We start from the raw sequence: 27,056 nt of genomic DNA on the forward strand, positions 1-27,056 counted from the left end.
TTATGCCGCGAGATGAATAGAATTAGCCTTAAAGTAGCACAACGGCTTGAATATTTTAAACATACACCGCGAGGGTTCTACGTACAAGGAAATTAGAAAGGGAAATACGTCGTCTATTTAATGCGAGTTAATTAAGTGCTTGTTGTGTTTCGGATGTTCGATGGGGAACAAAAGAAATACGAGGGTTATCAAAACTGGGGTTCGAGGTTAGACGAACGGAGCTATTTCATTTCATTTCATTAGTTTCACTTTATTTTCTTTAATTCTCCGGTTATTATGTGTTGTCGTTTTTTTTGTTTCTGTAGTTTTCTTATTTTTTTTACTTCTATTGTCATGAAACGATGGCTGTACTATACTCGAGTAGATGGTGCTTCTATTTTTTTCTTACGTCTATGGAGGAAAACCACCACACTAAACTACTTTTGTTTAATTTTGTAGTTTTTCTATTTTTTTTTCGTAAGATTTTTACTCCAAATATGTATGGTTCTTCTAGTTTTTTACTTCCGTGGAGGAAAACGATCACACTAAACTTGATAAAGATGGCGCTAAATTTAATCCACTTTTTTCTAATTCTTCTATTTTGTTATTACTTTGGTCATTTTTTCTTAAGTTTTCAATTTGGTAGATGGCACTATTTGTAATCTTTCTATTTTTTCTTATTTCTGTGGTCGGTGTGTCATAGAGAAATGAAGATGACGCCATTTTTTACTCTATATATATAGCCTCTCTATATTTGTACTTCTGTGGTCATAAAAAATGGTCACGGCCACAGCAAACATGGTGACGATAGCGCCATTTTTTCTCCTTTTCTTATTTTCATTTATTTATTTATGAATGAAAATGGCTGCACTCGGTTAAAATAACACCATTTTGTCACTATGTTTACTTGCGTTTTTCTCTCACTTTTAATTCTGTGGTAAAAATATGTTTTAAGTTTATTTTTGTTAATTCTGTGATTATTATGTTAGTCTTGTGTGGTCCTTCTATTTTTCTTATTTCTGTTGTCTTTCTTTTTATGTATGATTTTTACTCCAGATTTGTGAGGTCTTTCTAATTTTTTTACTTTTGTGGTCAAAAACAGATGTAGATAACGCCATTTGTTATGCTTTTTTTATTTCTTTGGTCTCTTTTTTATTTTGTGGTTATTATGTTAAATGATCTTCTATTTTTTTATTTCTGTGAAACTTTATTTTTAATGTTCTTCTACTTTTTTATTTCTAGAGTTATTTATTTTTTTATAAGATTTTTACTCCAAGTTTGTAAGAGAAGTCTAGTTTTTTTACTTCTGTGGCTATAAAAATATGTGGATGGCGTCATTTGTAAACATTCTATTTTTTTGTTTCTATAGTCTAATTTTTTATGTAAGAATGGGCCATTTTCACTCAATATTTATATGGACTTTTACTTTTTTTTTTAATTTCGTTGTCATATTAAGATACCACCCTTACTATAAATGTCGCCATTTGTAATTCTTCTGTTTTCTTATTTTTCTAGTCATTGTGTCGTGGAGAAAATTACACGCTAAATTTGATAAAGATTACGTCATTTGACTCTCTATATTTGTAATTCTGTGGTTGTAAAAAATGGATATACTCGAATAGATGGCGCCATTTATACTACTTCATCGTTATTTTTTATTTTTGTGGAGGAAAAGAGGATTCTATTTTTTTATTTTGTAGCTATTCTATTTTTATATTTCTCTGCTTCTTTTCAATGTTTGTGTGGTTCTCTTTTTTTTTAATTCTGTGGTCGTAGTAAGATGGCCGTCCTCGATGTAGAAAGCGCCAATTGAATTTTTTTATTATTTGTTTTTCTGATTTTTTTATGTAAGATTGCATAATTTTCACTTAATATTTGTGTTTTTTTTTTCGTTTTTATTAGTTCTGTAATCATAATAAGATGGTCACCCTCACAGAAAAAATGGCCACGCTAAACTTGAAGAAAATGACGCCATTTTTATTCTGTGTCTGTACAATTTTCTATTTTCTACTTCTGTGGTCGTTTTTTTATTTGTACAAGAAAATGGCGGCAGTTAATTTAAAATGGCGTCATTTTATTACTAAATTTATTTGAGTGGTCTCTTACTTTTCTGTGATACTTTAATACTGGTAAAGAAATATAAAAATACTTAATTATGAAAAATAAACTATTTAAATAGTTTTTTTCTTTGTCTAATTCTATGATCACTTTTATCGTCAAAATACAGTCGCGAACAAAACATTTTTTAGACTATGTTTCGACATGTTCGTCGTTGGTTTGGCAATATTTCTAAATATAGTTTCGTAAAGAATTTACTAACTACTAATTAATTAATTAGTTGTTACAAATTAGTAGAAATTAGTACGAATTATTTTGTTAATTCGAATTAATTTATTATTTATTTGTAAAATTGCAAACCGGCGCATCCACCATTTTGTAAAATTTATTCTGTTCGTTGTAATTCTGTGATTATTTATTCAATAATTTTGTCAATTAAATTAGACTAAAGTCCTCATGATACAATTTACAAATGTGAAGAAGTAATTACTTACATATGTTTTTAATTTAAATAATTATTTTTTAAATTTCATTGTAAATACACTAATTATTTTGAGCATACAGAAATTATTATTGGTATGTATCTATTTTTTCTAATTCTATGATTCTTAAATAAATCTGTTAATTAATGGCGTAAAGATACTTTGTCTGTAAAATAATAATTAGGTAATTTAATACAATTAAAATTAATTTTCCATAATAACATTTTTAAAGGCTTTATTCTTTATTGTCCAATTTTGTAAGAAATAATTACGTAATTAAGAACAATTATAATTACAACTTATTATTTGGAAGTTTCGTTCGAAAATCCACACTTCTAGAGTTTTTAAGAACTCTCTAGTTTTTAATTCTGTTACGTTTCGACAAATTCAGAGAAAATTATGGAAATTAGATTGAATTATCTTACTAATTGGAATTAACTTGTTTGTAAAATTATTGCTGGAGTTATGCGACCACAATTATTAATCTGATGCAAATTCGTCTGTTTTAGGAGCAAAAAAAAACAAAATTTCTTTGTTAAATTATTATAATAATTGTCAAAATTAGTACAAATTATAATTCGCTGGAGAATAAGTGGGCTAGGAGAATTTATTTTTTGTACTTAAATGGTTACAAATGGCGCTAAGAACGATGACACAATTTTAAGCCATTGATAATGTGAAGCCCATAGAAGTATAAAAATAGATAGCCTCTCCCCTCCGGAAGTACGCAGCAGTAAACTGCGCTCATTTCTCGTCCCTCGACCTTGTAAAAATCCCCAAACTCTTCGGAAAACTTCCGCAATGAGAAGAGTCAATTTCGTGCTCCAATTTCCCCGAAAACAAGCAACTCGAAACCGATCGACTTAATACATGGCGCCAAGAAAACAGCAACGACTCTTCTACAACGAGACAACTCCGTAAAACATTTTTAAATCCAATTTAGCAACTCCAACTTTCCTCATAAAACCGCAACTTTACATTTTACACACTTTAATTCGCGCTTGTGTAAAATAATGTGGAACTACTGTCGCGCCCTCATAAAACTTTGACAGCTCCTCGTAAACACCAACTTAAAAATTATGGAACAAAAACTGCGCGGATCATAGACGGTTTAATTAAACTCGAGCGGAAAAAAGTTTACGAGTTTTTCCGCTGTTGATCCACAAATAACATTCGCGGCTCGCTGCGAATATGTAATATTGATATTTCCTTCTGAGATGCAGAGAGCAACTTTTTTCGGATTATCCATAAAAGATGGCTCTGAAGTGGTTTAACAAAGAATCGCGACGATAAAGTTTCTTGTTAAAAATGAAAATTCCAGAAACGCGAAAGAACTTTTCCGACACGAGGCTTTCAATATTTAATTTTCCGTCAGTCGATGGAAAAAAAAACATCGTTCGAATGAAGATTCCAGCCGGAAAAACAGGGTTTCGTTGCTTGACGGAAAATAAGGAAATTTTAATTTCCACAGGCGCGGCTTTTTTATGAAGCGTTTTAGCCCGGAGACGGGATTATCGCAGTTTTCATTAGCTAGACTAAGAAAGAGTAAAAGGACTAGAAAAAATTCCTTTCTTAATATAATTAGAATCGGATGTCTGTTTTCTTTAGTTCTGCAGTTTTTTAACTCAAAATATGGTAATTTACGTATAGACTAATAAATTATTTTTTCGCTATCATTCTACGATTAATTAATTTGGATTAAAAAAAAACTTCGTTCTAATTTCATCAAATTTGGCAATTTTCTTTAAATTAGTCGCAGAATAATAAAAGTTAAAAAAAGAGATTTTTTAAAGATAAAGTGGAGAGATGTGGATTTTCCAAATCAATAAATTAATAATAATTAATTCAACATTCTAATTCCTTATCTTAAATATTTAGCATTTATTTATCAAATTTAGAATTAATACGGCTATAATTGTACCTACAAAAAATTACCGTTCTTGGCTCTAATTTTATTCAATAATAATTAATTAAAAGATTTGTTTTTTAAGTCTAAAACAATAAAATTTACGTATAATTTAAATTTGGAACTGATAATAACTTCTTCTATATTATTACAAATACTTATTCCAATTACTAACATAATTTGTTCTAATTTTCTTAATTTTCTTAAATTTTCTTAAATTTTTCAAACTTAAATAATACAATTAATTTAAAATGAGAAAGCTCGATTTTACGGTGAAACGTGGCTTATAATTAATTTTAATAATAATTTTACTAAAATATAATAATTTTCAGAAAAATTTGTTTTTTGGTTATGTTCAAAGCAATAAAATTTACATAACAATTGGATCTAGAACTGATTGAACGTCTTCTATGATATTACAAATAATTAATTCCAATTAGGAACATAATTTGTTTTAATTTTTAAAAATAAAAACTAGAAAATGTTTACAGACAATAGAAGTACCTATTTAATTTTAACATAGAATTAATTCTAATTTCGCAATCGGCTCTGATTTGATTAAATTATAATAATCGTTTGAAAAATTTAATTTTTTTATTTTCAAAACAATAAAATTTATATTTAAATTACATTTAAAACTAATACTGTAGCTTTTTTTATGATTTTACAAATAATTAATTGCAATTAATTAATTATTCTCAATTTTTTTTTAATTTTTTGAAAGAATAATAAAATTCCAAGTAAGTATAAGTCATAAGTATTGATTTTACAATAAAAGTTGACAAATAATTAATTATTATTATCGCCATTGGCTCTAATTTTATTAAATTATAGGAGTAATGATTATCTGAAAAATTAGGTTTTTTATGTTCAATAGAATTTACAAATAAATTAGATCCACATCTAATACCATCATTTCTTCTATAATTTTTCACATAATTAAATTTAATTGGAAACATAAATTGTTCTAATTGCCTTAATTTTTGCTGAATTTTTTGGAAGGATAACAAAATTATAAACTAGAAAGTCTTGAAAGACCATTGAAGTGTCGATTTTACAATTAAATTTTTTAATTAATTATGAATATCGTCATTGTTTTTTTTAAGATTTGGTTTTTTATGTTTAAAACAATAAAATTTACGTATAAATCAAATCTAGAACAGAAACTATAACTTTTTTAATGATTTTACAAATAAAATTCCAATTAATTACATAATTTCTTTAATTTTTTTTAATTATCTCTTTTAAAAAAATTAAAGAAATTATGTAATTATTTGGAATTTTATTTGTAAAATCATGAAGAAAGTTATGGTATCTGTTCTAAATTTGATTTTACAATTATTTTTTTTAATTAATTAATTATGATTATCGTTATTGTTTTGTTTTAAGATTTAGTTTTTTTAACAGAATTAAAATTTAGAAAGTTTTTAAAGACCATAGACGTGTCGATTTTAAAATATTTAAATAATAATTTATTTTAATTATCGTAATTGGCTCTAATTTTATTAAATTATAATGGGATATTTTGTTTTTTTTATGCTCAAAATACAATAGTTTACGTACGAGTCGCATTTAGAACTGAGAGTACGACTTCAACTATAATTTTACAAGTAATTAATTTCAATTAAGAAAATAATTTTTATTAATTTAACGGTTTTTTCTAAATTTATCAGAGAAAAACAATTGAAAATCAGCGAGCCCTTGAAATAAACAAGTGTGAGGGTTGTTCAGACAAATTCTACAAATAATCAATGAGATATAATTATTGCTAGAGCCTTTAATTGAATTGAATTGGAATAATTTATTCGTAAGATTTAGTTTTTTTAGGGGAGTAATTGAAACACGATTATACATATGAATTAGATTTACCAGTTTTCTAATTATAAATTTAGATTTAATTAATTTCAATCAATAAAATTTGTTTTAATTTCACTAATTTATCAATATTCTGTCAATTTGTGAAAGACTAACGGACTTAAATAAATTGAGAATTTTAAAATTAACAGAAATGTGAATTCTAAATGACGTTTTTTCACTTTTAATTATCGCTCAGTTCAGGTAATTTAGTGATTATCCTATAATTTTAGTTATTTTACACCACAAAATTACAAATTAATTTAAGAATTTAAACATTAAGAGACAAATAATTCGTATTAAAAATGGTGGATGCGCCTACGTAGTTTTACAAACATTAATAATTTTATCTAATTTGTAACTCGCTTTAAATAAGTTTTACACTGTTAAAAAAGTTGGCTGAAATTTGAAAAACAATTAATTTCTACGGTGGTAAAAACATGAATTGAGGTAATAATTCAGATAATAATTTACTTTAGTTCTAATCGAATTAATTGGTTAAATTACTTAATGAAAGTATCTAAAAAACTAAGTTTTTTGTACTCCAGAGTGAGAACGAAATAATTAATCTTCTCTAATTTTTTTAAATTACATAGTAACTCACTGTAAAACACACCGATAGTTTCTTGTTTCCGTGGAAATTGGAGCACGAAATTGACATGTCTCATTGCGGTCATTTCGCACAATTTACAACCGGCGACTTCCCTTGGAAATAAATTCGAACATTTTCTAAATACGGTTCGCCGTTATCTATTTTTATACCTCTGTGGTCTTCACATTATCCATCACCATCATTGGCTCAAACTGACGTCACCTCGACCCCACAGAAGTAAAAAAAGTAGATTGCTTATATCAGCGGTCCCAAACGCCCACTTCCATCATCTGCAAAAGGCGCGTCAGGTGTCGACCCTCAGCAAATTTCATGGATCAATATCATCATGAACGCGGCCCTATTGAGGTTATAGAAAACACAAGTTCAGTCGTTGTTTTATGACTTAAAAAACCCGTAAAAAGCGTCTCGGGAATAGGATAGATTTTAGTGCTTCTAAATAAAGTCGTACCTCGTAAAACATCAAGTCAACCTTTTGCTGCCGTAATAAAATACTACTCTGAAAAAAAAAGAGAAGAGGGCGCCGCCGCCTGCATAATGCATGATCTGCTTTTATATCGATCAGAGAAGTACGTCGAAAAAAATGACAGGTGCACGTTAGGGGGAGTTCTGTCTTTCCGTCGCGGCTTGTTTGTCCGCCGTTATTTTATCTGCATGGTCTCAAAGAATCGCCAAACTCGATTTAGCGGTTAGAAATATTGAAGTCTCTCGCTCTCGACCGTGACGTAACGACCACATTCGTCTCGGGCGTAAATAACAATCATCCGTAATGACGCGCTTTTTGCTCTCCCATCAAAAATTACTCTCATTTCGGGTACATTAGCGAGATTATTTCCCCGCGTAAAAAATGACAATTCCGTGTGTTAATGAAATTCATTTTACAGGTATTGGACTACAGTCAGTATTATCTCGATCTGTCTCGGGCCAATTCGAATTCGAAAGGTGAAGCGGAATGGGCGATAGAATACAACTTCAGCTCGTATTACGGAATCACGGAGATAACACCAAACACTTTGCACCAACTCGCGGATAAGTTGACGTCAGTGAACCACAACACCTTTTTCGACAGGTGAGGATCTCGGAGTGGACGAGAGGGAATTTCCAGGGATAAGAGCGTAAACTGATTTTCGACGAGTTAAAGCAGAAGAGGATCGATGTCGGCAGTTTACGGTCATTTTTAGACTGTCAATCAAAGTCGGGTTGCGAGCCTGGCACGTACCAGGGAGTTATTTGATCATTTTCCTTCAACGGTCGAATCAGTGCGCGGTTTGTTTCTGTCATTTCCGAAGCGATCGAAGGCGCCGGGGGATTTCATTGTCCAGTGGGTCATTTCCAGTCTTGACGTGCTGTCATTTTATTTTCCAGAGGAGGCTGTCGTTTAGTGACTGCTCACTATTTACTGTCATTTATGACACTTGCTTTTTCCTGTCGTTTTTTAATGACTGTATATTCAAAGTGCCCATTATCGTCATTTTTATTATGTACTCCTAAATACTGTCATTTTACATTACCGTTTTTCATTATCAATGCAAAGCTCTGTCGCGTCTAATTGACATTTTTCTGTCATTTATTAAATTATAATCGTCTATTGTCATATTCCCTGTTCATTTACCATGTCATTTTACAACTATAATGTGCTGTTGTCATTTCAATGTCATTTAGTTCCATTTCTTGATCATCAAAGTGGATTTCTATCATATAACTGTCAATTTACATATCCATCTTAAACCTGTCATTTTTAATTATTATTTTAGTGTTAATGCAAGCTAATGTCAACCATATTTATCATTTTTCTGTCATTCTTTAAACAATGATTTTTTATGTCATTTTACACAGTCAATCATGACTGCGGGTTTCATTGATCATTTAACTGTCATTTTACAATTATAATCTGTGGTCGTTTCATTCGAATCAATGGCGACAGGAGATTTTCTAAAGTTTTATTGTCAAAGTGGGTCATTCCAGTTTTGACGTGCTGTGACTTAGTTTACCAGAGGAGGCTTCTGTTGTTTATCAACTGCTTACTACTTATTGTCTTTTATTACATTTGCCTTTTCCAGTCATTTTTAATGACTATTTATAGCGATTAGCGTCATTTCTCTGTTATTTTTATTACTTCCTAATACTGTCATTTTACATTACCATTTTAAAACACTAGTTTATTTGAAATGTAAAATGCTGCTTTGTCAAATTGATATTTTTTATCCATTAAGCTATAATCGTCTATTGTCATTTTCCCTGTTATTTGATCATGACTGCTGTGCCTGTATTGACTGTCTAACTGTTATTTTACATTTATGATCAAAGTGGAATTCTGTCGTATAACTGTCATTTTACTTTGCGACTTTACACCTGACATTGGGAATTTTTATTTTATGACAATTTCTATCATCGTTTATTGTCATTTTCTTGTCAATAATTACACTTTGATTTTTTCTATGATTTTTTACTGTCACTTTACACCATTACTTGATCAAGACTGCGGTTCTGGATTGACTGTCATAATGTTATTTTACATTTTTGATTTGCTTTGGTTTTTTAAGTCTTATTTAGCTTTATTTTAATGATTATCAAGGAATAATTTTGTCATATTATTGTAATTTTACATTGCCACTTGAAACCTGTCATTCGCAATTTTTATTTTACCATAAATGGCAATTTCTGTAATCTTTAATTTTCATTTTTCTGTCATTAATTAAACTATGTTTTTTTCTGTCATTTTTGATTATGTGTGTCATTTTACGTCGTCAGTCTGGTGTTGTGATTTTAGTTTTCTTTAACTTCATTGTTTGATTATCAGAGTTAAATTCCGTCATATAACTGTCATTTTACATTGCCGTTTTGTAGTCAATAATTTTTAATTATTATTTCAGTAAGCTAATGTCAATTGTATTTATCATTTGTCTGTCATTCAATAAACTATGATTTTTTGCTGTCATTTTACACAGTTATTTGATTATGATTGCGGGTCTCATTGATCATTTAACTGTCATTTTACAACTATAATGTGCTGTTGTCATTTCAGTGTCATTTAGTTCTATTTTTTGATCATCAAAGTAGATTTTTGTCATATAACTGTCAATTTACATATCCATCTTAAACCTGTCATTTTTAATTATTATTTTATTGTAAATGCAAGCTATTTAGTATTTTTCTGGCATTTATTAAACTATGATTTTTTTTTCTGTCATTTTATACAATTATTTGATTATGACAGGGGGCCCCCATAGATCAGTTAACTGTCATTTTACAAGTTTGATCTGTTGTTGTCATTTTTAGATCATTAAATTCTATTTCTTGATCATCAACGTGGAATCTTGTCATAAAATTGTCATTTTGTATCGGTCATTTTTAATTTTTATTTTAATATAATTCCGATTTTTTTTAAATTGTCATTAATTTATGAAATGATCTTTTACTGTCATTTCATCTGCCGTTGTCATGTTAGTGTCATTTAACGTTATTTATTTATCATTAAGAGTGAAATTCTGTTATATAACTGTCATAACAGTCACTTAAAACCTGTCATTTTTTTGAGAGTTGTGAAACTGATCATTTACTGTCATTTTACATTATTTGATTATTATGTTTGCGCACCCGCATTGGTCATTTAATTGACCTGTTTGTCATTTTTGAGTCATTTTATGTTTTGACCATCTACGAGAAAATTCTGTCATATACTGTCATTTTACATAACCGTTTCAAACCTGTCATTTTCAGTTTATAATTTTGTGTAAAAGGGAACTTTGCCTTGTCTACTGTTATTTTTCGATAATTTATGAAACTAAAATTTTTTAATGTCATTTGATTTGTTGTTGGCATTTTAGTGTCATTTAAGCTTTATTTCCTGATTTTCAAAGTGAAGATCTGTCATATATCTGTGATTTTACACTACTATTTTAAACCTGTCATTTTAAATTTTTATTTCTGTATAAATTCGAACTTCTGTCATATCTTTTATATCTTATTGTCATTTTTGTGTCATTTAGCGGTCTTTTTTAATTATCATAGTAGAGTTTTGTCATTGATATATCTTTTGTTTTAGGTACTACACGGCCAACTCAGTGCGCATGTACAGCAACCCCCAGTCCACTTGCGACGCCAACTGTGCTCACAACCACTATTGTGCTGTAACTCGCGTAGACTACGAAGAATTCGAACATTGTTTGAAGACTGCAGCTAGTGCTCTCGCTTCCTCTTCCGTTTCACTTCGCGCATCTTCGTTGTTCTTCGTACTGATTTCAATTGTGATTCGTCGAGTGTGATAGACTCAATTGGTGAATCCCCGATCTGGTGTTGTAGTTGCTCACGGTTTACGCCAGAGGGAGCCACACAAAACTAGGATAAATGGAATTGGTATTATTAAAATTTAACGATGAACGAATGCACTATTTATCTAAAATATTTTTATATATACAGTGTAAATAAGTATGAAGAAGCTTTTTATGTGACAAAACCAAAAAGTCTCCGTTTTTCCGCTGCGTGTGTATTCTACGAATCCTGCCAGGACGTGTAAGGATGACAAGACGAGATGTGTTCTTGTGTGATAACGTACTTAATTTAAGTAAACGATTTCATGTATTTTTATATCATTTAAATGTTCTAAAATGTGTATATAAATGACTGTTGGACGCGACAAAAATGACCAAAATTTGCTATTATATAGCACTACTATATAACTGTCTATTGTATAATCTTGACTCATGTTGTTGACTTTTATTCTGGATGTAGAGATGTGCCTGTTGCAGCCACGTTTCGTCTCACTTCGATACTTCTTCAGGCGCATCGTCATCGTTATGTTTTCTCAGAACTCTAATAGCTATACTATGTATGTTGAACGAAATGTTTTGATACTGTGACCATTTTTATGCTTTAAAAATGAAATGTAACTATGCCACTGTGAATACTTGAACTAATTGTTGTACGTAGTTGTTAATCTAATGTGTTAATTGTTTTGTATTTTTATTAAAGTTTTGTTTTGAATCTGAATAATAAAACTGAAATTATTAACATTTTTTTAACGATTAAAACGCCACCTATCCGCCACCTCAAAAACAGCACAAGGGTGCTGAATAACGCAGCTCACTTCACTCAGGTGTTGCGTTTTTACTAAAACACGTTCTATTGGTTTAATATCGGTACAAATTTATTATTAGCGCTATTTTGTGTTCAAATAGAGTCGCCGAACCTAAAAATAAAAGGATGGGATCGAATATTTAAACTTCCAGTAACTAGTTTGTTCACATCTGTCATTTTCTACAGTTGGTGTTGTGGTTGGTACCTCTGTTGTTTGTGCTAATGTCACCTGTCAAATACAAATTGAGTCGCAACAAAACATCTTAAACCCCCAAAAAATGGTAAGTAAAGACTCTTTTCACTTCTTAATTTCTAATTTTGTCTTTTAGGCACTGAACTCCGATGGCAAGCGGAAGCTGGCCGAAGAAACGCAAAAAATGCTGTACAATGAGCAAATCGAGCGCAACAAGCTCCACCTTGTCGAAAAGAACCGTTTTCGCAATCTCGAGCGATGCATGCACTACCAGCGACGTGAACGCGAGACAGCCGATCGGTTATTCCAAACCAAAGAACGAGAGGCAATGTCTGAAGAGCGTGTTCAGAAAACTGAAGCCCTAGCTCGAGAACTGGACAAGATGAGACGCGCCGAGTTCTGCGAACTCAAGCTAAGGTAGGAGCCGAAGGTTACGACCGAGCTAATCTCAGTTTTCAGGCAGAGTCTTCGGGAAAATTGCCCTGAATTGCGGGAACTCGAGGCGAAGTTACGGACGGCGTACACTTCAAAGCAGTTGGCGACGCAGCTGGCGGAGAAAAACGCGAAGAAGTTGGAGGATAAGGTAAACTAACCGACTGTTTCATACCTCCGCTAATTCTCTCAATAGTTGAGACAGAAGGAAGAGTTCCAGCAGCTCCAGGAGGCGCAGATCTCCATGAAGGAGATTAATAAGATTGTCGCCGAGGAGCACATGAAGAAGAAAGCGCAGTACCGCCAGGAGCTCCAAGACCAGATGATCGTCAACGAAAAGCGCAAGCGGTATTTGTACGACGAGTTCCTCCGAGAGAAGAAGATGATTGATGATATCGTCCAGAGGATTCACGCGGAAGACGAGCGAGAACGCGAGGAGAAGATGTGTAAAATGCAGAAGACGAAGGAGGAAATGGACGCGTTTAAACGCGCTCAGCAGATCTGGAGGAGGAAGGAAAAAGAGGAAATCGAACGGGAGAACCAGAGGATACAAGAATTCGTGATGAATAAGGCGATGGAGATGCAAGCTAGAGAAAAATTGAGGGGAGAGAGTCAAGCGATTAGGACGCAGTTGACGGCGAACATCGCACAGCAGTTGTATGAAGAAGAGGTAAGGAGAGGTTTTTATTCTGGGGTCATTTTTATAACGTTTACGTCGATTTTATGATCATTTGTCGTCATCTTACTGTCATTTTACTTCGCTATTTTTGTGGCAAATCAAGTTGATATTATTTCAGTCAACTTATGTTATTTTGCTATCGTTTTAGTGTCATTTTACAATACTTACTACAATACAATGTATTCGTAGTAAATTAAAATTTCATCATTTTTATAGCATGTCAGTCAATTAACATTTGTTTTTGTTTTACTGTGATTTTGCAGTCATTTTTATACTATTGTCATCAACCTATGATTTTTAATTATCTTCTTACTTTCATTTTATGTTTCTTATTTATTGTCACAACATAATTCTATCTTTTATGGATTATTTAGGTCAAATTGAGACTTTTACTGTCATTTTACAATGCTATATTTGATTTAATTAAATTTTGCATCATTTTTATAGCATTTGAAATAATTTATGATTTTTTGGTTTTGTTTTCCTGTCATTTTACAACCATTTTTATGCTATTGACGTTGGCCTATTATTTTTTGTTGTTATCTTACTGTCTATTTATATTTCCTGTTTTTATGAAATATTTAGATTTAATTGAGATCTTTTACTGTCATTTTACAATGCTGTATTTGTGGGTATAGCAATTAAGGCAACTTATCATCTTTTTCTTTTGTTTTACTTTTATTTTTATACAATTAACCTATCGACCTATAATTTTTTTGTTGTTATCTCACTGTCATTTTATATTTCATATTTAGCGTCACAGCAGAATTTTGTTTTTGTGGAATATTTTAGTCAAACTGAAATCTTTTACTGTCATTTTACAATGCTATATGTATTTGTGGTTAATCAAACTTTCATCATTTTTATAGCAATTGAGTTAACTTATGATCGTTTCCTTTCGATTTACCGTCATTTTACAATTATTTTTATACTATTGACATTGACCTAAAATTTTTTGTTGTCATTTTACCATCATTTTATATTTATCGTCTCAGGTCGTTTACTGTCGTTTTACAATAATTTTTTAACACTGATGATTATTTTTATCAGCTTACTGTCATTTTTCAATCATTTTTTTACACCTTTGATGATCTATGACCTATGATCTTTTGTTGTCATTTTACTGTCATTTTATGTTCTGTTTATTGTCACAGGAGAATTATGTTTCTTTTTATAGAATATTCAGGTCAAATTGGAATCTTTTACTGATTTAGTATCATTTTACAATGCTATAATTGTGGCTAATTGAATTTACTTCATTTTTTTAGCATTTGAATCAATTTATGATCTTTTGCTTTCGTTTTACTGTCATTTCACAATTATTTTTAGCCCTTTTACGTCGACCTTTAATTTCTTGTTTTCATTTTATTGTCATTTTGTATTTATCATACAGCAGAATTCTGTTTTTTTTTAATGGAATATTTAGGTCAAATTGAACTTTTTACTATCATTTTACAATGCTAAATTTGCGGTAAATCAAACTTTGATCATTTTTATAGCATTTGAGTCAATTTATAAACTTTTGCTTCCGTTTTACTGCGATTTTACAGTCATTTTTATACTATTTATCGTCACAGTAGAATTCTGTTTTTGGTAGAATATTGATTTTTATCGTAATTGAGCCAACTTATGGTCGTTTGCTTTCGTTTTACTGTCATTTTACAATCATTTTTATAACATTTAAGTCAACTTATGATTTTTTGTTGTCATCTAACTGTTATATTGTTTTTTATTTATTGTCACAGCAGAATTCTGTTTTTTAATGGAAGATTTAGGTCAAATTGAGATCTTTTATTGTCATTTTACAATCATTTTTATACTAAATATCTTTTCAGCAGAATTTTATTTTTTATGGAATATTTAGGTCAAAAAATTTTCCTATAATTTTACGGTCATTTTTTATACTATTAACATCGACCTATGATTTTTTGTTGTCATCTTACTGTCATTTTACATTGCTGTATTTCTGGAATTATGGAACAAAAAACACATGTTTAAAAAAAATTCAAAATCAACAATTTTGAACAATCATTTTTATACTTTTGACCTCGATCTATATTTTTTTGTTGTCACCTTACTGTCATTTTACATTGTCTATTTATTGTCATAGTAGAATTCACGTCAAATTGAGATGGTTTGCTGTCATTTTACACTGCTGTATTTGCAATTTAGTCAACTTATGATCGTTTGCCTTCTTTTTACTGTCACTTTACAATATTTGTAAACCTCAATGATCATTTCTTCTTATCTTACTTTCATTTTTATAACATTTAAGTCGACATTCTGTCATTTTTGGCCAATTTATCATCGGAGAAATTTGTTTCTTTTACTAAATAGTTAGATAAAACTGAGACCTCTGCCTGTCATTTCCATTTCAAATCGCCACTTTTGTGTTAAATGAAAGACCACGCACCAGTTGCACGTCTAGACTTTCTTTATTCTGTGGGTGAATGTGCAGAGAAAAGTGAACACGGCTTCTCGTGTCGGGAGGCACTGCCCCAGCGCTTCCAACATCATAGGTTGGTGAAGAACCGTCGTCTTGTAGTCGTTGTAAGAGACTTTACCATCGCGGTCAACGTCCATCTTCTTGGTAATCACCTCGATCATGTCTTTCACTGATTCCTCCGCGTCGTCGTCATTACTCTGACTAATCAAAGACGTGCGTAAAAACTGGAACATAGTCTCCCTCCCGATCAGACCATCGCCTAGAAGATCATAGACCTACTTCTTTAGCACCACTTCTCCTTCGTACTCACTGCGAAACAATAGTCGATCTTCTCCTCCAAAGTCCCTCGCAGCCACAAAGACAGCGCGGTGGCCCACGTCTCCATCGTCACAGTGGTGCCGGGGCCCTTTTCAAAAACCGCGAAGATCCTCTCCATGAGGGAGTCGTCCGTCATGTCAAGCCCGCTGTGGAGGACGTCTCTTAACTGGTTTTTGGTTATCCCACTGGCGTTCTTTTCGGAGTTTTCTTTTTGGAGCTTGTAGTAGATGATGAAGATGCACTCGAGTTCGGTGTAGGTGAAGTGGAGCTTCTTCGCGAGTCTTTGAATGAGCTCCGAGTGCTTCTTCTTGAAGCGGGTCTCCTCCATGGAGTCCATGGAGGAGTCCAAATTCTGACCGAAAGACATGCTGGAATTTCAAACGCGTGACATTGATATCTGGTTGCTTGATACAATTTTTTGAGCGAGTTTTTTCTCTATAGGTGAGGCGAAAAGAGCGCGAGGAAATCATGCAAGAGCTCTACGTGGAGGAGCAGAAGCAAGCGCTCGAGCAGCAACACCGCGCCGCCATCGAAGAAGCCTTCCGAAAGCGCATCGAAGTCCGAGAGTCGCTCATGGAACAGATGATCGCAAGGGAAGAACGGCTAAAATCAGAAGCCGCGGCCGACGCGAAGTACAAAGAAGAGCTCATGGCAAAGATGGTCGAAGACCAAAAACTCGAACAACTTGGTAATGAAAAGAGAAGAATGAAGATGTTGGAGTGTCGACGTGAGGTGGAACGGATGATGGCGGAGAAGCGGCGGCGACACGCGGAAGAGATGCAGGTGCTGCTCAAACTGAAAGAACAGGAGGAACTGGAGGCGCAAGAAAGGAAACGGGTCATTGAGGAGGAGAGGTTAAGGTTGCTGAAGGAGCACGCGAAGAATCTCATTGGGTATCTGCCGAAGGGGGTGTTGAGGGCTGACGATTTACCCCATTTGGGGAGCGATGTTGTGAGTCATGACTGAGGACCGGAAATCGTGATGGAAATTTGTATTTTTGTACGTTTTTACTCATTTTATTAAATAAATGTCCAGTGAAGCGGAGAAGAGAGTTTTATTGGCACACCCTGTAGAATCACGAATCTCTCAAGTTTGTTGGTTGACAGATTTACTGACATCGTCTGCATTAAGCTACGACATTCGAGCTGACGTTACTAGGGGAATTTAAGTGAACACCCGATATATACAGGGTGATTCATGGAGAGTCTGTGGCTGTAAAAAGGCACGAACTGTAGATTACATTAATGTCAAGTGAAGCGGAAAAGAGAGTTTTATTGGGACATCCTGTAGAATCACGAATCCCTCAAGTTTGTTGGTTGACAGACTTACTGATCATCTGCATTAAGCTACGACATTCAAGCTGACGTCACGAGGGGAATTTAAATGAACACCCGATATATACAGGGTGATTCCCGGAAAGTCTGTGGCTGTAAAAAGGCACGAACTGTAGATTATATTAATGTCAAGTGGAGCGGAAAAGATAGTTTTATTGGCACACCCTGTAGAATCACGAGTTGCTCAAGTTTGTTGGTTGACAGACTTACTGATCGTCTGCATTAAGCTACGACATTCAAGCTGACGTCACTAGGGGAATTTAAGTGAACACCCGATATATACAGGGTGATTTATGGAGAGTCTGTGACTGTAAAAAGGCACGAACTGTAGATTATATTAATGTCAAGTGAAGCGGAAAAGAGGGTTTTATTGGCACACCCTGTAGAATCACGAGTTTCTCAAGTTTGTTGGTTGACAGACTTACTGATCGTCTGCATTAAGCTACGACATTTAAGCTGACGCCACGAGGGGAATTTAAATGAACACCCGATATATACAGGGTAATTCATGGAGAGTGTGTGGCTGTAAAAAGGCCCGAACTGTAGATTATATTCATGTCCAGTGAAGCGGAAAAGAGAGTTTTATTGGGTCACTTGTAGAATCCCGAATCTCTCAAGTTTGATGGTTGACAGACTTACTGATCGTCTGCATTAAGCTACGACATTCAAGATGACGTCACGAGGGGAATTTAAATGACACCCGATATATACAGGGTGATTCATGGAGAGTCTGTGGCTGTAAAAAGGCACGAACTGTAGATTATATTCATGTCCAGTGAAGCGGAAAAGAGAGTTTTATTGGTCTACCCTGTAGAATCCCGAATCTCTCAAGTTTGATGGTTGACAGACTTACTGATCGTCTGCATTAAGCTACGACATTCAAGCTGACGTTACTAGGGGAATTTAAGTGAACACCCGATATATACAGGGTAATTCATGGAGAGTCTGTGGCCGCAAAAGGCCCCAACTGTAGATTATATTAATGGCCAGTGAAGCGGAAAAGAGAGTTTTATTGACACACCCTGTAGAATCACGAATCTCTCAAGTTTGATGGTTGACAGACTTACTGATCGTCTGCATTAAGCTACGACATTCAAGCTGACGTCACGAGGGGAATTTTAATGAACACCCGATATATACAGGGTGATTCACGGAAAGTCTGTGGTCGTAAAAAGGCCCGAACTGTAGATTATATCAAAATGAATAATTGATGAACTAGTTGTTAAAAAAAATAAAGGACATCTTTTGTTTAAGTGACAGGTTTGTCATGACAAATTTAGGATTTTTTTGTGAGCTTTTTATCTTTTTATAGGTACTTAAAAAGGTGAGTAAGCACGACCTTGATTTTTTCTAGACGAGTAAGTTTTAATTTCATGAAAAATACTAAAAGAAAGAGTATCTATTATACGTATAGCCTGTTATTATTATTTTTATTTCTTTTATCGTTATCTTGGCTTGGCATTTTTTTCCCATTTAAATAATAAACACATAGCATAAGAAAAACTATACTTATAGGTGTTCACTGCACGTCATTGTATTTTTTAATGACTCATTTTTTGATAAATACTTTGTTGCCTAACAAGATATTTTACAGAGTGATCAAATGAATGTAGATTTAGCCCAAATATCAATATCAAATAAGTGGCAAACTATGAGGAATGACGGATTCACTTCTAATTTTAAATCTTAAATTTTTAATTTTATTTCAGTTGTTTTAAAACTTGTGATCATTACTTTGACCTTGCTAACTACATCTGCTTAAATACAAAATTATTACACAAAGGTAACAAATTAGTTTATTCCACTGTGACAAAAAAGTTGAGCTTGTAATTTTGGATAAAACGTTATATTGCATAACTATAAAACGATCTGAAAACAAAAATTAAGAAAAAAAAATCAAAAATATTAAATAAAAGACTTGTCTTACAAAATCAAAAAATTTCACATGATAATGAGAAGATTATATTATAAAAATAAGCCAAGAATAATTGAAAAACGCAAAAATGCGTCTTGCCTCAGCAAGCCTCGCTAGTTCTAAAACAAAATATGATAAACGCTCAGCATGCCTCGCTGGTACGGAAGTAAAATACGAAAAACGCTTGCCACGCCTCGCTAGTTCCAAAGGAAAATGCAAACAACCCTTGGCACGCCTCGGTAGCTCGGAAATAAAATACGCCAACACTCGCATGCCTAGCTAAAATATATTTTTTTTAATTAGAAAAGACGTGAAGCGCCCACTACTGGCGGAAAAAAGTTTCAGTACTTTTTCAAGGGTCACAAACGAACATATTTCCGACCGAAACCTAAAAATTCATATTATAAAAAGTTCCAAAAAATCTGACCCGAATTTAAGTCGTACAATTATGCAAAACCACGACTGCTTATCTACAACTCTAAAGTAAAAATAACATTTTTATACGACATACCTCGTCGCAACAATTTCTACAATTATTAATATTTATTTCTCACTATCTATATGGACTTTGGAGTTTGAAATCTGTTGGTAGCACTGCCACTTTAAGGTTACACACAAACTGACATTGATGAAAGTTACCTACAATCATTTTTCTAACTCGTCGTGAATCTGATGCAACGACTTCCCGTTCGTCTCAGGAACCACAAAGAATATAAAAAACGAGCTCGCTAAATTAACAACCGCGAAGAAGTAGTAAGCTGCCGCCTCCCACTCACTAATCAATAAATTGTACAATAAAATTGACAACATCCCGAAGCACGAATCCACCGCGTTCATGTAAGTCGTCCCCGTAGCTCTTATCCCCGTCGCGAACAACTCCGCCGCCATGGGCTCAGTCAAAGAACCAAGACCGAGGAAGAAACAGACGGCGTACGCGCTCACCGCGGCCGTGGAGACCCAACTGACGGAGATGACGTCGATGTTTAAGGACAAGAAGTGAAAGTACACTCCCAGGGTGAGGAAACAGATTGTTGCCGTCACGGAGGACAACAGCAACATCTTTTTCTTCCCGAGAATGTTCACACAAATCAGACATAAGAAGTTTCCGGTGAGGACCAACACGGCGAAGATGATCTCCGCGATGGAGGCGTCAAGATAGATGGATTTGGTTGCGGTGAGGATGCCGTCCACGTTCATTAAAATGACGCTGAAGCCGCTGAATTGAAGACAGGCGTAGAGGATGGTGGCCAGAACAAGCGCTCTTCTGTTGGATTTTTCCGTGCAGAGGTCGTGGAGCTTCTGGTACTGCGTCTCCCTTTCTTTGGGTTTAGACACAGTTAAAAGAATCTCGTTGAACTCGTCTTGGTGGTACGACCCTCGGAGACGCTTTAAGGTGTCGCGGGCGAGGGTCTCTTCGCCTTGCAGGATGAGGTAGTACGGGGACTCCGGCATGAAGGAGAAGACGACGAGTTGGGAAACCAACACGACTTCCGCGACAAGAGAAGGGACGTAAAACGGGACGAATGGTACCAAAGAGTATATCAGCAAGATCCCGAGGGTCTGCGCGAAACTGACCATCCCGAGAAAGACGTTCCTGGCGCTGGAGTTCGTCGTCTCAGAGATGTAAATAGGCACGGCGATCATGCTGATATTCCCGGTCACCCCGGCAAGGAGTCGCGCTATATATAAGAGTACCACATCACCAGCCACAGCAATAAGAAGCCACGCCACCATTCCCAGCGCTGAGTTTATCAAAATCGACTTCTTCCGGCCGATTCTATCAATCAAATATACTGATAATGGGATTGACAGTAGTTCGCCGGCGAAGTACACGGCTTCCAATCCCATGGGATCATTGGAGGAGATTTTTATGGTACTGTTCTCTGATTGGAGTTTGGGTAGAGTGGGGGCGGACCAGCCGCGGTGCATTCCTTCAGAAATGAACACTGCGGATGCTGTACAAGGTTTTAGCAAGTGCGACAATTGGTTCAAGTGACGTACCTGAGATTGATGATAAGAGTTCGGTGGTTGTAAGTCTTTGGAGTGGCATGATTTGTTCGAGGAGTAAATTTTTTTAAATGGTTGAGAAAGTGGTCATGTTATATCGCGCGAGCGACGGTAATTGCTGGCATTATCGGAGTCCATTCAAAGTAGAGGTAATTTAAAATTGTAATTATAAAGAAAATAATAATAAAATGGTGGTGACGCATTGGTTTCTAGACTTTTCTTCGTCTTTAGACTTTTAGGGTTTTTTGGTTTATAGGTTCTAAATGATTCTCAAATTTATTTTTGAAATTTGCATTGTTTCTTGTCTTTTTTGCAATTTTGTAAGTTCATTAAGAAAGTTTAAACTAATCAAAGCTTAGCAAAGAACTAATTTATGGAACGATTTAAAAATTCGGAAAAATTTTGGATTCATAACAAAATAAAAAGTTCCAAAATTTGTAACGTCCTGATGATAATTTTGTATTTAAATTAAACAATTTAAGAAAATTTCAATTTAAACTTACACGTATTTTTAGGAATTTTCAAAATTCTAAAATCACAAACGATTTTTTTTAAATGTTACCCTTGCTTAATAATTTTATATTTTTTTAAATCTAGTTAGCAAGTTTAAAGTAGTTATCTCAACAAGTTCCAAAACAACAGAAATAAAAGTTTTTTAGGAAATTTAAAAATTTTAATTTTTTTATAATGGTATTTTTTGACAAGCTATCCAGTTTTTTCAAAAATTCTGAAATTTGTTAAGCCTAATATAAAAATAAAAAGTAGCAGATGATAACATCATCGTTCAATAAACAACTGAATACAGGTATTTTAAAAAATTTTAGATTGTTCAAACAACGTTTTAAATCCTCTAGTGAAAAAAATGTTGGTTAAAGCAGTTCATAGAAAGTGTGGAAAATAGTCGATTTAAATGTAAATTGAGTCATTGAGAAAAACATCATGTCTGAGCTAACACCGTCGCTGCAATTTTAACATCTGGTAACAAAATATTTGAGAGATTTGAGAGCAAAAAATGGAGATCAAAATGGTCAAGATCTAAATACATTTTTGTATTTTTTGGAATCTGGTATTCTAAAAAATACGAAACTGTAGAAATTTTGGAAACTTTAGAGGTTCTAAAAATTGTTACAATTCTTTAGTTTTTTTTGGCATCATTTCTTTCTTACCTTTTCGTTTCCAGTTCTACCAATTTTCAATTTTTTTTTATTATTTAAGTAGAGAAGTACGATAATTTTTTTTTCAAAATTATTTATTGAGAACTTAAAATTAAAGATTTTGATTTACGTCTAGAATCCTCTAGAATCTTAATTAAACTGTACATCTCTATAGACTAGCATACACTGTTTCGACACCACGAAAAAGATTTTAATTTTATTAGGACGCCACTGAGACAAATTTCTTCAAAGTTGAACCTCAAAGTAGCGCATCTTTGGCTCTAAATTACCACAAAATCGTTAAATTGAACCTTGAGGCTTTGAAATTAACCTTATCTTGTGGAGAATTTCTTAAAGAATCGTCTGGTGTCGTTATTTTTTGCCACAAGTTACCAATTTTCTCAACATTTCATGTTAAAGTGAAAGAAGATTGAAGCTTTCCTTAGTTGCCAGCAAGGATTCTCAAGATTTTCATGTTTCCAAAAAGTTTTTTATTTGAAAAGTTTGAATGAAACTTTCTAGGCGTAGAGACTCTAATGAGTTCTTTTGATTTCTACGAAGAAAAACTCGACTTTTTTAAAAACAGAACGAGAAAATTCTTCAAAATAGTGGCGTGTTTGGCTTTAAGTCGTATAAATTCGCTTAAATGAAACTTAGCGTGATTAAACTAGCTGTTTTTGATAGAGAACTGTCCAAATAATGCAGTGGTGGCGTTACTTTTTGTTTAGAATCACTGTTTTCCCTGAAATTTAAAATCAAAGTGAAACAAAATTAGCTAATTTATCGATTAACAGATTTAATCCAAAAATGATTCAAATTTTGAAAAAAGTTGTTTTATTTTGTAAAATACTGAAGATATTTAATGGAAATTGTTCAGATATATACACTGCGGTGTGTTCTTTTGATTCCCACGAAGACAAACCAAATTTTCTTGAAAAGGTTTCGAGAAAAAAATTGCGCAAATTTTGGCTCTAGCTCGCCTAAACTTGTTAAAAGAAAGCTTGGCGTGATAAAAAATAACTGATTTTATAGATGTATTTTAAAGAATGCAGTGGTGGCGTTACTTTTTTTTAGAACCACTGATTTTCCTAAAATTTAAAGTCAAATTTGAAGAAAATTGGCTTATTTCTCGATTAACGGAATTAATCTAAAAATTATTCAAATTTTGAAAAAAGATCTTTTATTTTGGAAAATACTGAAGACATTTGAAGAAAATTGTATAGATATATACACTGCAATATGATCTTTTGATTTCCACTAAGAAAAACCAAATTTTCTTAAAAATGTCTCAAGAAAAAATTCTTTAAACTCAAATCTCAAAATTGCACAAATTTTGGTTCTAGTTCTCCTAAAGTCGTTAAAATAAAGCTGAGCGTGATAAAAATTAACTGTTTTTTATAGAGCATTGTTCAATGAACATGGTGGTGTCGTTACTTCTTTTTTAAAAACACTACTTTTTGCAAAATTTTAAGGCAAAATTAACAAAAAAAATTGACACTTCAAAATTTTCGTTTTATGATTTTTTTTCTCGACAAAAACCGAATTAATTTTAAGGAAACTTTATAGGCGTGTTGATTATGAAGAAGTCTTCCAATTTCGATAAAGAAAATCTTAATTTTTTTCAAGACGTCGCAGAGAAAATGTCTTTAAAATAGACCCTCCAAAATTCCTGCGGTTAGCTCTAGAAGAAGAAACAGAGTTGTTAAAATGAAGCTTATTGCGATTAAATTTCCTTATTTTATAAAGAATTATTCAAAGAATACAATGCTGTCATTATTTATTATCTACAAATAGTACTTTTCGCGTAACGAAACATAAACACAAAATTGAGGAAAAAATTTAAAGCAGTTTTAAGGAAATTTGCTTTTGGCTCTAGGTTGATACAGAGCACTTAAAATGAAGATTATCGCGATGAAGTTTACTTTTTTTATAAAGAACTGTTCAAAGATTGCAGCACTGTCATTATTTTTTCTCTACCAGCAGTACTTTTCGAAAAATTAAAAGTCAAAATAGTTGAAAAATAGTAAATTTTTATATTTGAAAAAAGTCTGTTATTTCATTAAAAACTTTTAATGAAAACTTTTAAAGAATTTTAATGAAACTTTGAAGCAGTCTTCCAATTTCCATAAACAAATAAATACTTACATTTTTATTTTAATGTTTTTTAAAAAAGTAACAAATTTTACAAACACAAAGAACAAATATGATTGTTAAAAAACTCATCACCAAACCAACGTCTAACAAAAGAAACTGAAACCACGAGAGACCCACGGCTGGGTTCTTCAAATGCTTGATCGTTTTGTGTCTTAAAATGTACTCTGACCACCAAACTGCTCTTTTGACTCCACTTTTTTGGCTATCAAACATTATTTTCCGTACTTCTTTAATCCTCTTCTTGTACCTGCAAAACAAAATAACTTGCGTTCGTGGCGACACTCTTACCAACCCTCCAGTTCTTGCAACGTTGATAATACTCTTCTTCAACTCATCTTTGGTGAAATGCGACGGATCTAAACTTTGTCCGATTCCTAAATCCACCACTCTTCGCGCACTCAGAGGTTGATCGGCGAAGAATGGTAGCACGACCACAGGAACTTCCCTCATGATGGCTTCTTCGAGGGACTGCAGTCCTCCTTGAGTCACAAAAGCCTTAACATTGGGGTGTGCTAAAAATCATGTTCTTCACTAAAGTTAAAGGGAGGTTTACGTACCAAGAACGTCACTTTGAGGGAACCATTGTTTGGAAATAACATTCTTTGGTTTTTCGGGAAAGGAAGGGAGTTCCCACTTCAGGAGAACTTTGAAGGGTAGTTCCGCGACAGCACTCAGAAACTTATCTTGGAGCTTCTTCTCCAGAGTCGCCACTTTTAGTTGCGAGCCTAAACTGAAGTAAATTACACCTTCTGGTGAGGAATCCAAAGCGGTTTGCAAGTCCTCTGGGAGCTTCGCAACAGGAATGGTACTCAAAGGTAACATTTCGATGATTCCGGGTACTCGAGGGCGCAGCCCGTGGAATACCGCATGCGTGTTAACAAAGATCATGCTAACGCTCCGTTCAACATCTCCAATGTCGGGGAAATCATCCCCGAAGTACTTCTTCGCGAGCTGTTGAGCCCGCGGCAGGAAGTCGTACTCGTGGTGGTACTTCGTACAAAAAAGAAAGTACAAACTTGCGAACTCTTCCTTCAGTGTTAACTTCCCTGGAGTGAAACCCAGCATAAAATCCGGTGACAGTACCGGATGGTTCGGATAGCCCAGAATCTCGAAGTGATTGCTGAAGAGGGGCATTGAGAGCATTCCCACCACCGGCGCTTGGAATCGACGCGCCACTGCGAACATCACTGGGTGGAAGAGTTCGATGAAAATAAGGTCGAACTTCTGGTGCTTCGTTTGGAGGAAATTTTGGAAGGGAGCAGTTTGGAGTTCGTTTTCGGCGATGGTGTGTAAGATCTCGCGCAGGTTTTTGATGGTTTGACATTTATCCACATCTTGGTAAAAGTTTTTCATGATGTCAATACCTTCTGGTGCGTCGTAATGAATGTTGATTTCTGTTAAGTTAGTCAATTTGGGGTTGTTGAAGGGTTTTGGTGTTAAAACAGTGACTTGGTGGCCACGCAAAGACAGTTCTTGCATGACGTGGTGGTAAATCTTCAGGTGGCTGAGTGTGGGATACATGAAGACTCCTAAGAGGTTGGCGCTATGGGAATTTTGAATTAGTGGCAGCATTAGTAGAAGGAACATGTTGTCGTGTAAACTAGAACTAAATACACAAAATTTGTTGTAAATACTAATATTAATGTTAGCTTTCCTTGAATAAGTACATCAAAAAAGGTCATTTCATTTTTAATTTATAGCTGGCAAACATGCAAACTAGTAATTGCTGATATACAAATGGAAATTTAAGCTATATGTTGCTTTCTAACTAGTTTTTATATTTTAGTCTTTATTTCCAAGGTGAATTTGATAAGCAGGTTTTTATATAAATGTGATAAAAACTAATGCTTCAATCCTTCAGTTGCTATTGGACTTATTGAAGCAATGCTGAGATACTTGAACCTGCTGATTTTTTTAAGAGCTTTGAATGTTTGCAGTTCCTCTGAAAAGAGTTTGGTCCGTTTTTGAAATAAAAGTTTTTAAAAATTGACTGTTGCTCTAAATTATACAATTAGTAAGTTTGAAATAGAAATTTGGCCGAGTGTCATTGCTCTAGTTTCAAAATTACTAAAATTACAGGTGTTATTTGAAAATTTTTGAAAATTTTAATTTGTTTTTGAAATAAAATTTTTTAACAATTCAGTTTGTTGGTTTACATACTTGGCCCTCTAAGACAGACCGTCAGCAAGTTTAAAGTAAATTTTATTACTGTAGCATAAAAACTACCATAATTAGAGGAGCGAATTAAAAAATTGTGAATTTTTTTTTTTTGTAGTTGAAATACAAATTTCTAAAAATTGACTCGGTTGCATTAAATTCATGGGATATTTGACAGTTTACTAGCAAGTCAAAAGTAGTAATAGCTTAAAATTTTATAGCCATAGCATTAAAACTATTAACATTACAGGTGCTTGTTAAAAATTTTGGAAAATCTTAGTTCGTTTTTGAAATAAAAATTA

General features: G+C 33.4%; 4 protein-coding genes and 1 pseudogene across 5 annotated transcripts in view; 2 read left to right on the forward strand and 3 right to left on the reverse strand.

The window, feature by feature from the left end:
- The window catches only part of LOC148176140 (acid sphingomyelinase-like phosphodiesterase 3b), a 143,565-nt gene extending 131,686 nt beyond the window's left edge, over positions 1-11,879 (forward strand). Inside the window, exons 8-9 of one of the 2 annotated variants that reach the window (XM_088033672.1) lie at positions 7,774-7,958; positions 10,935-11,879. In XM_088033672.1, the coding sequence (XP_087889798.1) occupies positions 7,774-7,958; positions 10,935-11,154 (405 nt within the window). In that variant the 3' untranslated portion in view covers positions 11,155-11,879. The remainder of the gene's footprint in view (positions 1-7,773; positions 7,959-10,934) is intronic. The other variant, XM_088033673.1, reaches the window with a different exon arrangement.
- Positions 11,686-17,074, forward strand: LOC148176142 (meiosis-specific nuclear structural protein 1). Its single transcript, XM_088035024.1, has 7 exons — positions 11,686-11,717; positions 11,861-11,991; positions 12,125-12,246; positions 12,295-12,575; positions 12,618-12,741; positions 12,787-13,260; positions 16,475-17,074. The coding sequence occupies exons 1-7, from the start codon at positions 11,686-11,688 to the stop codon at positions 16,997-16,999; spliced, it is 1,689 nt and encodes a 562-aa protein (XP_087891150.1). The 3' UTR covers positions 17,000-17,074.
- On the reverse strand, positions 15,550-16,527 carry LOC148176143 (calaxin pseudogene; annotated as a pseudogene).
- Positions 17,075-19,714: 2,640 nt separating the features above from the next.
- LOC148176144 (facilitated trehalose transporter Tret1-like) lies at positions 19,715-21,373 on the reverse strand. Its single transcript, XM_088034410.1, has 2 exons — positions 21,284-21,373; positions 19,715-21,237 (listed from the first exon to the last, which is right to left on the reverse strand). The coding sequence occupies exons 1-2, from the start codon at positions 21,330-21,332 to the stop codon at positions 19,928-19,930; spliced, it is 1,359 nt and encodes a 452-aa protein (XP_087890536.1). The 5' UTR covers positions 21,333-21,373; the 3' UTR covers positions 19,715-19,927.
- Positions 21,374-24,118: 2,745 nt separating this feature from the next.
- LOC148176145 (UDP-glucosyltransferase 2-like) lies at positions 24,119-26,207 on the reverse strand. Its single transcript, XM_088035025.1, has 4 exons — positions 25,155-26,207; positions 24,890-25,109; positions 24,670-24,844; positions 24,119-24,124 (listed from the first exon to the last, which is right to left on the reverse strand). The coding sequence occupies exons 1-4, from the start codon at positions 26,182-26,184 to the stop codon at positions 24,119-24,121; spliced, it is 1,431 nt and encodes a 476-aa protein (XP_087891151.1). The 5' UTR covers positions 26,185-26,207.
- Positions 26,208-27,056: the final 849 nt, after the last annotated feature.

This window comes from Gnatocerus cornutus, chromosome 4 (genome assembly GCF_029298725.1).
Source record: "Gnatocerus cornutus isolate USDA-ARS CGAHR chromosome 4, icGnaCorn1.1, whole genome shotgun sequence".
In the NCBI taxonomy this organism is placed as follows: Eukaryota; Metazoa; Arthropoda; class Insecta; order Coleoptera; family Tenebrionidae; genus Gnatocerus; species Gnatocerus cornutus.